Source organism: Desmodus rotundus, chromosome 4 (genome assembly GCF_022682495.2).
Source record: "Desmodus rotundus isolate HL8 chromosome 4, HLdesRot8A.1, whole genome shotgun sequence".
Lineage (NCBI taxonomy): Eukaryota > Metazoa > Chordata > Mammalia > Chiroptera > Phyllostomidae > Desmodus > Desmodus rotundus.
In genome coordinates this window covers 6,867,165-6,880,048 of record NC_071390.1, presented here as the reverse complement: position 1 = coordinate 6,880,048, position 12,884 = coordinate 6,867,165, and the positions used below count along the sequence as shown (strand labels likewise).

General features: G+C 51.0%; 1 protein-coding gene across 16 annotated transcripts in view; it reads right to left on the bottom strand.

The window, feature by feature from the left end:
• The window catches only part of FGFR2 (fibroblast growth factor receptor 2), a 97,009-nt gene extending 85,765 nt beyond the window's left edge, over window positions 1-11,244 (bottom strand). For 6 of the 16 annotated variants that reach the window (XM_024555526.4, XM_024555527.4, XM_045191337.3 and 3 more), the window contains exons 1-2: window positions 10,744-11,243; window positions 6,575-6,860 (exon numbers count right to left, since the gene is read on the bottom strand). In XM_024555526.4, the coding sequence (XP_024411294.2) occupies window positions 6,575-6,737 (163 nt within the window). In that variant the 5' untranslated portion in view covers window positions 6,738-6,860; window positions 10,744-11,243. Of the gene's footprint in view, window positions 1-6,574; window positions 6,861-10,743 lie in introns of those variants that run through there. The other 10 variants (XM_053922158.2, XM_053922159.2, XM_053922160.2 and 7 more) reach the window with 3 other exon arrangements.
• Window positions 11,245-12,884: the final 1,640 nt, after the last annotated feature.

Below are 12,884 nucleotides of genomic sequence, written 5' to 3'. Positions count from 1 at the left end.
GGCCACCACCAAAGCAGAGAACGCTACACCCACCTCACCCCCCACCAGTCCCACAGCCTTCTCTGTATACGTCTTCCCAGGGCCTGATGAGAGTCCGTTGGAACCCTCAAACAGAAAACTCTTCCCTTGCCAAAATACACTGTTCCCCAAGAAGTATGTGTCCCACTACTATTGTGTAGCTGCAACGGACTCTCTTCAATGGGGAAGAAAAATATCAACTCTGAACCATGTGGACAGCAAGCAGCAAGGCGACCACCCTTCTAAAGGCCAGGCTTGCAAACGCCCAAGATGATAGCAAGAGTTGAACAAATCCAGGGCCTAGAGCTTATTTTTATTTTAATTAATGTAAATGTAGATTTATCTTTGTGTACTGTAGGGCACACACCTTTGAAAGGCTGGTTTTAATTCCTGTATCAGGTTTTACCTTGATAAGGAAAGCGGGGTAGGGCTAGCGGAAATTATCATTTACTGAGCACCTACCACAGGCCAGGGCTTTACATGCCATTTGCATTTAACCATTATATTCCCCCTTCAAGACAGATATATTATCAGCATCGTGGTTGACAAAGAAAGGGAGGCTCAGAGAGGTTATCTAACTTGTCCAAGGTCACAGCACCAGGAGAGAGTGGAGAGAGGCAAACGCCACTTGCCCAGCTCCAAAGGCCAAGTTCCTTCTGTGAGTTCCTGAACCCAAAAAGCACATCACATGCCATTCAAAATGACTGTATTTATTTGTATTTTTTTTTAAACTTCAGATGCAGAATTTAGGTTAATTTTACAAGGGATTCTTGGTCTTTTAAACAGTTGAGTAATTTTAAATTTGAAACATTTATAACATCAGGATATATATTCAGTTCTCTTTCAAGGCAAGGTGTTGTGTAAGTCCCACCAATAACTGAATCTGTCAGTATTTTCCTTGTAAGCTATCGTTTGACCCCCTCATAAAACATGTTCACCATAACCTGAAATCCTACATGTTTCTGCATTGCATTCAGACTTGCCATTCTTCGGCTGGACAAGGGGTTAAAGGAAAGAGTATGCCGCAGCTTGGCTCCCTGACGCACTCAAGTCAAAACGAATCTGCAGTTTTTAATGTTCAATTCATAGGAAGTGGCAGAAGTCCAGAATGGGGCGTGGTCACACCCAACGTGGGAAAACGCCATCGTGGGACAAGTTTCCCCGAAGCGAAATTACTGAAAACCTACAGCGCACCTATTTCACTTGACAGGTGCTCCTCAAGGGTGACCGGGGTCTGTCCCCAGGATTAAATATCCTTTTGCATGAATATAAAAAGGGTAAAAGCCTGAAGTTGACGTCAGTGGAGGCCTGCAAACACCACACACCACTGGTGTGGCTACCGTTTTAGACTTCCTATCATGCCCTAAAAAAGTGACCTTGGATTTCAGGCAAAAGCATCTTCAGGACATGCTGGCCCATCATCAAGAAGAGCCCAGCAGCTTGCTCAACCAAACTTCTCTCAAGAGCTCAACCTCTGGCTCCCTCCCCTACCTCTTCCTCATATTCTCTCAGCCACCAAGGCCAGAGCTACACCTGGCTGGGTCACTCCACGCTTACCTGAGTAAGCAGGAGGAAGTGGCCAGTCCGTGGAGACCCTAAGGCCGCCAGCAAGCCTTAAGGCTTCCCATGAAGATAAAACGTTTTCCCCCAAATGGAACACGGGTTATACATAGATTTAAAAACTCAAGTTCAAGAGCCCCTATTCAGGTCAAAGCTGAGTCCTTAGGGGTTTGCTCATCTTGGATATAATCATCAGAAACCCATGTTCTTGGCTACGGTCAAACTTTCAGCCCTTTATACATCAGGCTAGACGTTCAGCCTTAGATAGCCTTCAACACCGTCACCGTCAGTTAAAAGGAACTGCACTGGGAAGGCAGGACCGGGAGAAGGAGGTGGAGTCAGGGTGTGGCCGACCTGGTTAGCAACAGCCAGCCTTTCAGTGCCAGGAACGCTGGGAGAGCAGGGCCATCTGTGCATCTCACCTGGAGATGGCAAAAGTATAAAAACAATGCAAAACCTATGGCCAAAGTCATCCTCCAAGGAGAACAGGGTAACAGTAAAGACCACGGGCATTTACGCACAGCCCACCGGGTCACAGTCATCTGTGGGGCAGTCTCAAGCATTTTCAAAAATGTAATCTCTTCACTGCCTACCACGCTAAGTCCCCTTGCCAGGAATCCAACTGGGACTGTGGGAAGTGGCACACCAGCGGCATTTCCTACAGTAGTCTAACACACTGGCGCCCCATGACCGAGTTCCCACCCTTTCCTTTAAAGGTTACACTCTGATAAAAGGGGGTGGTAGCCCTTTAACAACTGCCCCGGGGTAAGTAAACACCCATACAGACTGTAAACTGGAGGGCTGCTAGATACATTTTATTGAGAATGTGAACATTAAACAAAACTTGTTTCAACACCACTTCAGTTACTTCGCGACCATGTAATTATTCATTAAGTCTAATATTGAAAACACCTCATATTGGATGGCGCTGGTTATTGGAATCCTCACCCTTCACTGGGTGGGGAAAAACGTGGAAGTCTTCGGTTATGGCCGAGTCGGGGGCTGGTCCCATAGGAGGCCCTCGATGTTTGAAGGGGTTAAAAACAAACAGACCAAACACAGGCACACCTAGTTTGGTCGGAGGGAGCGAGGATAGAAAGTATACAAACATCGGTTCCCCGGGCTTGCCAAATTTTTGCTCTAGGAGTAATATTAAACACGGCGCTTTGTCTATGAATTGTGAAATACTTTATATACTAATAAAGAATGTGTACCTCATTGTGTACTTAACTGCATAAGCCTGCATTTGGTTTAATTGACCAAGAATAAGCCCTTGTTCCTAAGCTAACTATTGAGTTACAGTCAACTCTTAAACATTAACACTCACACTGAGGAACAAAGATGCAGATAATACAAAACAGAAGATTATTTTAAATCATTCACTCTTGGTATGCGGATATATTCTTTTTTCTTTTCTTTTAACTTGCAATTAAATGCGTATGGCTGATGTTGTGGCATTTACAATACTCTTACAAAGGACATACACCATACTGGAACAATCGGACTTGGGGCGGACTCCCTGGGCACCCCCTCACTCAACCTCTCTGCTGTTAAACTTTGGACCAACTCAGGTTGGTCCAGGACAGCATCCCCTCATAGAAGGTTGCCAAAAAAAACTGGTTTAAAAAAAAAAAAAAACATGCAAACTACTTTCTTCCCAGGTTGTTGCTTTCCAGAATCACACTTTGTGAAGGGTGGGAAAGTAATTAAGGGTTTGGGGTTGGAAAAGCCCTTTTATTTTGGCTCCTACTGGGCTGGTGTAAACAAAGATATCATTAATGTCAACAATGACTTAATTAACCCGGAGTAGGTGACAAAGTCAGGAAGAACGGGAAAGTAAGACTCGCCCCCCCCCCCCAGGGTAATCAAGCTTGACTATCCTTTGAATAACTAGACTGTTAATCAATGGGAACAGTACTTGGCATTGAGGGCTACCCTCCATAGCCTCAGTAACTGAGTTTTCACCCTCCAGCCGGTCCCCTACGATGAATGACCAATTGCAAATATCCATTTTTAATTTGGAATATTAACAATTAAAATCTTCTGTTTTCTTCAGACAGTTGAGTAGACCAACCCTACTGTTACCGTTTCAGAAAGTGTCCAGAAGACAGATGACGTGATATGGTGATACGTGACAGAATTAGCTACCGTACAAGGCCGAGCTGACTGGAAAAGGGTCCGCCAGGGTAGGGCTCAGCCTCCTTCCTGGAACTTGCTCACATTCTTCTCCGGACACATCTTCCCCTGGTCCAGCCCAATAGGCATTATCTAAACTAAGCTTCCAAATTAACAAACCACAAAGTCTTCCAAGATGAGGGCTTGCACAATGCAAGGTCAAGGTTGAATTTATTGTTGACCAAAGCTACAGTTACAGTACCAAGGAGGGCATAAACGGATGGGGCCGACCTCTCCCCCACTCTCTGCCCCACCCCCGCCCCAGACTCAACATCACCACAGGCTAAACTGGAAGCACCTCGGGCAGCCTGCTTCCAGTTGTTACTAACTCTTTACTCATCAAAACTGATTTCCTTCCTCATCACCTCGGACACCAAAGCACAACTCCCGCGATGGAAGAACTCATCTCAGGGCTCCTGGGGGCTGTTGCCAATACTGGGCTAGCAGACCCGCCAAGTGCAGACCCTGTAGGAAGCAAACACAGCTGCCTGGATACAGGGAGGGCCTCCTCCATCACACAGAACTCGCATTGCGGCCACTGACAGGAAGCTCGCTGGGGAAAATGATGCAGACTTGTCCGGAGGGCTTTTACTGGATACAGGGCCCTGGGCTAAATGCTCTTTCTGCTCTAGCTACCTTTTGAGGAAGGTAGTCAGAAGGCTTCTGAGGATACTAATATTCATGTAACATCAATAAGTGGGCCCTAAAGATCATCTGATCAAACCCTCCGAAAACAGAAAGAGAAACTGAGGTCCAGGAGTTTGTATGTTTTTCCAAAGCTGCCTCTTTGCAGGGTTTTATACCTTCCACGAAACTATGAAAAAACTTTTTTTTTTTTTAACCTCTCACAACCCAGGATGCAAATGTCATAGAAACTATGAAACCGGAAAAATGCACGGAGGAACTTCTGCAAAATGCGACCTAAAATTTTAGGGAATTCATGGGCCTTTCCCCGACCCCTGAAGCATCCTCAGGTCCCAGGTGGGGAAGACCTGCTGTCAACCATACACTGCTGGACACAAATTACAGAAAGAACCGGCCCTGCCCACTGCTTCTCCCCTCTGCCTCACCTCCTTCCTCCTGCATGCACACGCACACTTTAAACTTTCTTCAATAATTAAATACGATAAAAGCAGTCCTCCAGGACCATTTTACACTTTATGTTGAAATCAGCTCCCAATAATGCTGGCCTGAACGTCTAAATGAGAAATGACAGTTCTTTCCTAACCTGGGCCGTTGCTGGGCTCGCACTGTTGGAAACCCCAGCTCAGCAGCCTCCATGTGCACCGAGACGCGCTCAAGGGAAAACTAGCAATTAGGGAAACATCCATTTTAATTATTAGCGAAATTAAAGAAGTGCAGGCACGACGTTCAGAAGCCAGGAACCTCTTAAGCCCTTTGAAAATGCACCACCATTGCAGATCGAATTTGTGCCTGTGTCACAGCAAATGTCACGAGGAGGGAGTCCCATCGGTGTCGCAACTAGAGCCTGGGACACTAACTCTCCCCAGATCCACTTCCTGGAGACACAGAAGCCACTGCGCTGTCACCACACCCGTTCATTATAAAACCTCCCTACCTCTCTCTGTGTGAGAAGAAGGGCGCCGGTCTCCCTTGCGATCACTTGACCACTTTAGGCGGTTAAGTGCCTCCGTGTTAGGAAAAGATCTGTCCTACCTGTCACAGGATTCACGACTGGCTCGCATGGTGTGGGCAGGGCTCAATCAGGACCCTTACCTCCGACAGCAACCTGACCCTCCTTCCCATCCCGTCCTGGACCGGCTCTCTCGTCCTCTTCCAGCCTACCTCCCAGGGTGCATTTCCAGAAGCGCTGAGCTGACCCCAGACCACTCAGGACCATGGCGGCGCCCAGAACGAAGCAGGCCCCAGGTGGGCTCTCAGCACTCAGGTTCATTAAGTGGCGATGAGTGCTGAGATCTGCCGTTTTATTCTCGGATTACCACTCGAAAAATAACTCAGCTACCAATATTCTCTGCTGATGACAGATTTCCACACTGCACCGAGTAGAGGACCGGCTACCGTCCGCACGAAAGGACCTGGGAAAGCGGGTCCAATCGGCCCAGCTGAATGGTCCGGCCTCACTCTGTGCTCACACCTGCCCTTGGGCCTTTCAAATTGAATTCCCAACACTGACCCACCCAATGCGTGCCCTGCTGGATCTAGAAGTTCTCACAGGTGTGGGAGACACCCAGGCTTGCTTTCAAATTTACCTAATAGAATTCGCCACTCTATATGACGTATTGCTTAAGTGTTATGAATCACAGTGACCTCCTCAAAAAAAAAAATCTTAACATGTCAAGTATCTCTGGGCTGAACTTCAAAAGCTTGTTTTTGTCCGTAGACAATGAAATGAAAACGTCAGCATATCAGATGTTGGCAATTTCCCTTAGTGGCTCCTTTCGTGGGGAAACGGCAATTCTTTACATCGTAAGCGAGACTCTCCCTTCAGTAAGGTCTCTACTACCGCAGGGAGCGCCAGCTGGCCCTGACCACACACGTGCCCTACCACAGCTCTCCTGGGCGCTGGAGACAGGCGGACTGCCGGCCTCCCTCTCCCAGCACAGAGAAACGCGCACCCTGAGAAAACACTACAGCCAACACTCTGCCTGCAGTCTGACATCAAGAACCTTCTCTCCTAACCCGACTTGGAGGAAGAGGAGCGACCCCTCTCCCTGGCCTAGAAGACTCATTTCCAGTGCAAGGACGGCTGATTCTAAACCAGGCCTTGACCTAAGTGCCACTTCCCCAGACCAATCCCAAAACCAACATGGTACTCGCAGAGTGACGTTAAATAACTTACCTTCCGGCTCTAATGTGGTATCCTTAACTAAACTGGAGGGCCGGGCCAGGGACAATGTTGCCATGGCGACCACAACCAGGCAGACGAAGCGGCCCCAGCTGACCATGGTTACGGTGCCAATGCCCCGTCCTCTTCCATATCTCCATGTGGACGTCAATCCCATCTGCACACTTCCCCTACAAGCATGGACTGCCAGCAACGCCTTCAGCCTGCGGTGGGCTCAGGGACCACGGTGCTGCCGCTGCCGCTGCCGCTGCCGGTCTTGCTGCGGCTTCTGCTGCAGCCTCTAGAGGAAAGAGATGCGGCGAGTCAGTGCAGTCCTCCCCAATGCCCGTTCATCAAACCCAAGTGGGCTCAAGCCGGCTTCGCCACTATCTGAGAATGCCTCCCCTCCTCCGCACCTCCGAGTCCCAGGTGTCTCCACCACACAGGCCCACGAAAACGAGTGAGGCTACTCTTGGTAAAAGCATACTGTTTAGGAACAGAGGTAGAAAGCGTAGCGACAGGGCAGAGGACACAGGACACAGATCCGTGTGGCCACATCTGTTAGGCAGTGTGTACTCTCTCCTATCCCGCATCGCCTTCACCGCCCTCCAAAAGCAGAAGCCATGTGCCCTCAGTTTCAAGGGCAACTAGAAAGCGAGTTAACAATGCTCAGGTTGGCAGAACCAGCCTCGTTAACTTCCTTTAGGCCAAGTGGGCTTTAGAAGGCTGAACCCCGTGGGGAGGCTGCTTACAGAATTATTTCTGCGGGGGCTGGAGCTGAGCGGACTGCTCCACCCGCACTGGAGCCCGAAGAAAGGAGGGCAGCAAAACATAAAGAATCCCAGGAAAGCTACCAAAAATTCCCACCAGTTTGCACTTGTCAAGATTCATTTTCAAATGCAGAAACAGTTTGCAGTCTTTCACCAAGCGGCCACTTATGGGGTAGACACTGAACTGCAATGCACTCAAAGAAGCTGATCTAGAGAGAGATTGGAAGCCCGAAATCCCCTTCCACTGTGACCCATGGCAGCCCAGGCCTGGTGTCTGCAACCTACACGGAGTGGGTTAAAAACGGAGCCTAGGCGAACTCTGATAAATAATGCAGGGGTTATTAATGATGATGCTATGTAAATGACTGTCGTAGTATGCGATTGGGCCAGAGACTTTCAATATGCTAACCTATTGGCTAAAATTCCAGAGTAGAAATTTTACAAGGGGGCGCTCAACATCCTAGCCTTCTGTTCACCCATGCAATCCAACGGCAAAGAGAATTTCCCAAGCTTAAAATATTCAAAGAACTTTTACATTTGTTCAGTATCAATCACTAGCCGTAGAGCCGAAATGCAATGACTTTAGCGAATTTGATTAAAACAATCAGGTTCTGTGAACGCTATGAATGAACCACATTTTATAAGACGGGGGATGGGACGGGATGAGACCTTTAATATAAAAACCTCCTCAACCCGTGCTTTTTGCATGCCAGCTTGATGTTTCAAATTATGAGAGAGGATTTCGACACTGCCTGTGCCTCCCCCAAGCTACGTAAGAGAAAGAGCTGCTTTTAGCCGCAACTAGAGGTTAAAATGGTGAGGAAAAAGAGGGTGCCGCACCATTTTCAGGGGGGGAAAGCCTCTGCTTCAAAGACAGTACACGTGAAAGGGTGTGATTCCCAGCAAAAGTGTGTGTGTGTGTGTGTGTGTGTGTGTGTACACGCCCTGTGTTTTCAGATAGCTTGCAGGATTTTTTTTTCCTCCCAACTTTTCTTTCCTCTTAAAGTTAAAAGCCTCAAAAGATAATCGCGCATCTATTTCTACATACACGTGGGAGGTAAGGACACAAACATTCTCCTTGATTTACTAAGCATTTCCAGAATGCATGGGAATTTTCTGCCTCTGACCACTTCACCCACAATCTTAACTCCTAGCAGATTTCAGCCCAGGCTGCTGCCCCAGCCCTGACCCACCAGTCCCCTCCCTGGAGGAGCCTTCTCTGCTCTCCGCGGAGGAAGGTGGACGGCGGCCTGGGCTCCACCTCAAGCCATTCACTCATCCCATTGACTGCACCAGAAACTGGAATTATAGCCATTTCCAGGTCCAGGCCCCACGACAGCCCCCCTCTCCACGCCTCCGGAAGGCGGAGGCCTACGGTGGCAGGTCTGCACAGCGCCTCACCGGAGTGGACGAAAGCACGGAAGGACCTCCTAGATGGGATAATTAGGTCCCGGGGCTCGGTGTTGGGAACACAGGCCCAGCATGCCGCTGGCAGCCACAATCCCGGCTTCCTGCCTTCAATACCATAATCCTTCCTGGAGTCTGAGCCTCAGTGAAAGCCCCAGCGTGTTTATTTTTCCCCTTGAAAGGGAACTCTCTTCTCAGCCTGGCCGTGGGAGGAGTTGCCATCCTCCAGTGATGGATGGCTCTTCATGACCACCCGCTCCCCTGGTCCATGTTCACCTCAGCACAAGCCTGCCCCCCGGAGTCAGGCAAAGTGGCAATCGGGAGCGCCTGAGTGGGGAGTGGTCCCCACGCGGGGTCTATCCTGGGCTCCTCAATTTGCCAGAACATTCCCAAAGTCGTCCACAGCTCCAAAAAGGCAAGCCAACACAGTGCCCGCCTTCATTCGCTTCTACCTCTAAGCAGGTATCTGTCTGTCCACCGGAGGGCTTGCCCATGTGGAGCTCTCCTGCGCTTTGTTCTTGGGAGATTTCACATCAGGAAAGTCAGCAGTGCTGGGGGGCGGGGGGTGGTGCCCAGGTCCCCCCAGGGCGCAGATCTATCTCCAGGCTCAAAGTCTCCCTGGCACTGCCCTTCTCCCCACAGCTGAGCAGGAGAGGGAGCAATCAAGGGGTCTAATGGGGGGGGGGGGGGCGGAGATTCCTCAACAGACTGAAATCTCAATAAATACACAAACTATATGCGGACCCAGGATCGCAGTCGCGGCTCTGCTAACGCTGGCAAACCCGTGCGAACTGGCGGCAGCTCGTCACCACCACCAACTCGGTTTCATTGTAGCATTTCTTTCATTTGTTTGCCTGGAATATCCTGTTTTTCCTCCCTTCTCTGGGCGCTAAAGAGCTCAAAGAAATCTGCATTTTAATTGACATTCCAGGGAAAGGGAGAGGGGTGCCTGATTGCTTTTCTATTCAAACTAAACAGGCTTTTCAGATGAAAATGAGTCGAGGCCAGAGGAAGATTTACAGGGATTTGGGACCAAGGGGACAATAGGGTTTTAAATGTTGATAGCGTTGCACACCAAACACATAATGGGTGCCCCGAGTGTGAAAGCAGGTTTGCCTTTATGGGCAGGTTTTATTGAATCGAGCGAGAAAAAGGAAGGCCCGGAGAAGAGTTTGCAAGGGAGCGGGCTGCGAGGGGACCTAGAAGCCTCGTGGTCCCCGGGCCGGACCCCTCCACCAGCCCTCGGGCCGGGAGAGTCGCTGCCAGCGTCTCGCGGGGCCCTCGGCGGATTCCCCAGCGCAGCCGGGTCGCTGAAAGAATGAGCGCGCAAGTCAGAACTCGCCTGCGCTTTCGACATCTCTGAGCGGCAGCAGGCAGCGAAGTCGAAAAAGTCGGTCCAGTTCGCCCCCTAGCCCCAGGCGCGCTGCGGTCGAGGGGCGCCCGGCACTGAAGTCGTAGAACCGAAGCAGCCCCCGCCCGCAAAGGTGCCACCCCGAGAGCATCGCCAACCCTACGGCGATGTCGCCCGCCCAACTCTAATGATTCCCTCCCGGAGAAAGGTTCCCCGCCGGGGCCTTGATGGGACAGGGCGGGCGTTCCCCGGGCACTGGAATAAGGGACCCGAAGATGCCCTTCTAAGCCCCAGACCTGCGGGGCTGTGCCACCAGCGAGGGCTGCTCGTCCGCGGGCTCTGGAGTCGGAAGACCGCGCCGGGCCGGCTGGACTGAGCCTGAGGGAGTTTGACAGAGAGGGGGGCGTCAGCGGCTGGGGCAGATGTCAGCATCTGGATGGGGGTGGTAGAGGTAGAACTTCCCAAACCCTAGCCGTCAGCACGCACCCAGCTCCCCCATCACCCATGCAGCCAAAGAGGGAGGGACAGGGAGCAGCTTCCAGTGCCAGTCCCCCGCGCCTTCGGCTCCGGAGAGGGTGCACCCGGCGTCCCGGGCGCCCACGGCGCCCGCTCTCCCCTCTGGCGAGACTCCCCGAGGCACCCGATTCGGCGATTACCTTGAATGGCAACGCTCCTCGGCGATCGGTTCTGCCCCCGCGCCGGGCGTGGGTCAGGATGGAGCCAGCGACAAGCTCCGGGGAAACTCCAAAAAGGAAAAAGTGGTTCTGGGGTCCTCGGCGGCGCCAAGACTCCGAGGCTTCACGAGAGCCCCAGGCTGCGGAGGAACGCGGGCATGACGCCCGCGGGCTGCCCACGGATTTGGGGAGCGAGAGGAAGAAAGGACTCAGGCTTGGCTTTTCCTCCACCAAACTTTGCTCGCAACTTGCGAACGCTCAGAGCGCGCAGGAAAGCTGCGGCCTCGGGGCGCCCGGGCCCCGCCAGCCTGGAGAGAAGTCGCCGCGCCGAGCGAGCTACGCCGCGCGCAGACCTCGCGGCGCCCAGCTTTGTAGCAGCCGCTCTCGCTCGCTCGCCCGCTCCGCACCCGCCGCCCGCCCGCTCGCTCGGCTCTCCGCCTCGCTCTCCGCCGCCGCTTCGCCCGCGCCGCTGCAGCCGCCGCCGCCCCCTCCCGGCGGGTCACGCCCCCGCTGAAACTCGAGCCGTTTCCTGGACCGCGGCGCCCGCTCTGCCAATCAGCGCCGCGCGCCCCGCCGCCCCGACTCCGCGCGGCTCCAGATGCCTAGGAGCCGTCCGAGACACCAGCGCGGAAGCCTAGGGGCCGGGCCACGATCGGGACGTGAGATGCGGTAGCATCCTCTGTGAGTCAGGCCTGGTCCCTTCCCGTTCCCGTTCCTTGGCAGTTACGCTGACCAACGGTTTGCCGGTGATTGCGTTACGTTGTTTAATTTCAAGTCAGAAAACAAACGACAGAATGCATGCCCTAACCCTAAAGAGACTAAAATACCTCGACAGGGTGTTGGAGGGAGAAATTTAATGCAACTGAAACTTTGGGAGGAGAGGGAGCAACTTGGAAATGTTTGCAGGACATTCACTTTCCTGTCCTTCCAAACAATAGCAATGAGAGAAGAAACGAGTATTTATGTGGGCCCGCCTGTGGGCACACCGGGTAGGATATTCTTTTGAATCAGCACCGCCCGACCACCCGGCAGAGCAATAGTTTCAGTTTCTGGTGAGGAAACTGAGGCTGAGAGATGGTAAGTAATGTATCCAGGCCCACACAACTGATTACTAGCAGAGCGTGACTGTGAATATGACTCTTAGAAAAAGTCAGAAACTGCCACCAAAAGTGTGTTGTTTAGTAAAATATATCTGGATTAATAAAAAGAGATTCGAACGATTCTAAAGACTCAATTCTACTCTACACAGCTGAATGACAAGCAAGTGACTTTCCCTCTCCGAATCTTATTAATAGATTCTTCAGCTGAACTCCAGGCTGTAACTGGTTAAATTTCCTATTTCCATTTACCTTTTCCCTTGACTGTGTCTGTGGGATAATTTATTTTTTTAATATAATTTCTCTCCCTCCTCTGTCATCTAGCTCCTAAGTAGTCATGCTTAAGTTCAAGACAGTATAGATTTTTTTTAAAAACCTTTCATTATTTTCCCTCAGAAAAGGTCCTTAAACCCAGAAGTGCTTTAGAATGCTTTTGAGGCCTGCAGGTAGGTGGAGCAGAGAGAACCAAACGGGCCTGGGAAATCGGCTTTTCCTGCACTTACAAATGCAGTCGTCCGTGGGTCAGCAGCAGCACACATGTCATAGCATTCCTGAAAATATCTTTTCAAGGTGAAACATCACTAGAAAATCATTCCACTTCATGATACATCATAGAAAAGGTGTTACCTAAATTACTTAAAAGCCGGGAGTGTCAAATCCATTGAAAGGCTTTAAGCAAATGGACATGAACTTATATTTTTGGAGATTTGACAGCACAGATAATAACAGTCGGATTCTCGAGCAAAAGTGTCAGTCTGTATGATTGGGAGCATGTGTGGTCCAAGAAGACCTGAGGCAGTCTCAGACCTTTTCATTAACGGACACCTCAGCCAGGGGACCCTCAGCTACCCTCTGCCACCTCGGTTGTTCAGAACGTACAACCCTTTGACAAGTTCTCGGACTCTGGGTCACAAAAAGAGATGTGAATGCCCGCCTGCCCGGAAGAGAGGCCGGCCCTCACTCTCTACATGCACCACCAATGGGAAACTCGAGTGTCTCGGGGCAGATCCCTTCCCCTCCTGGGAC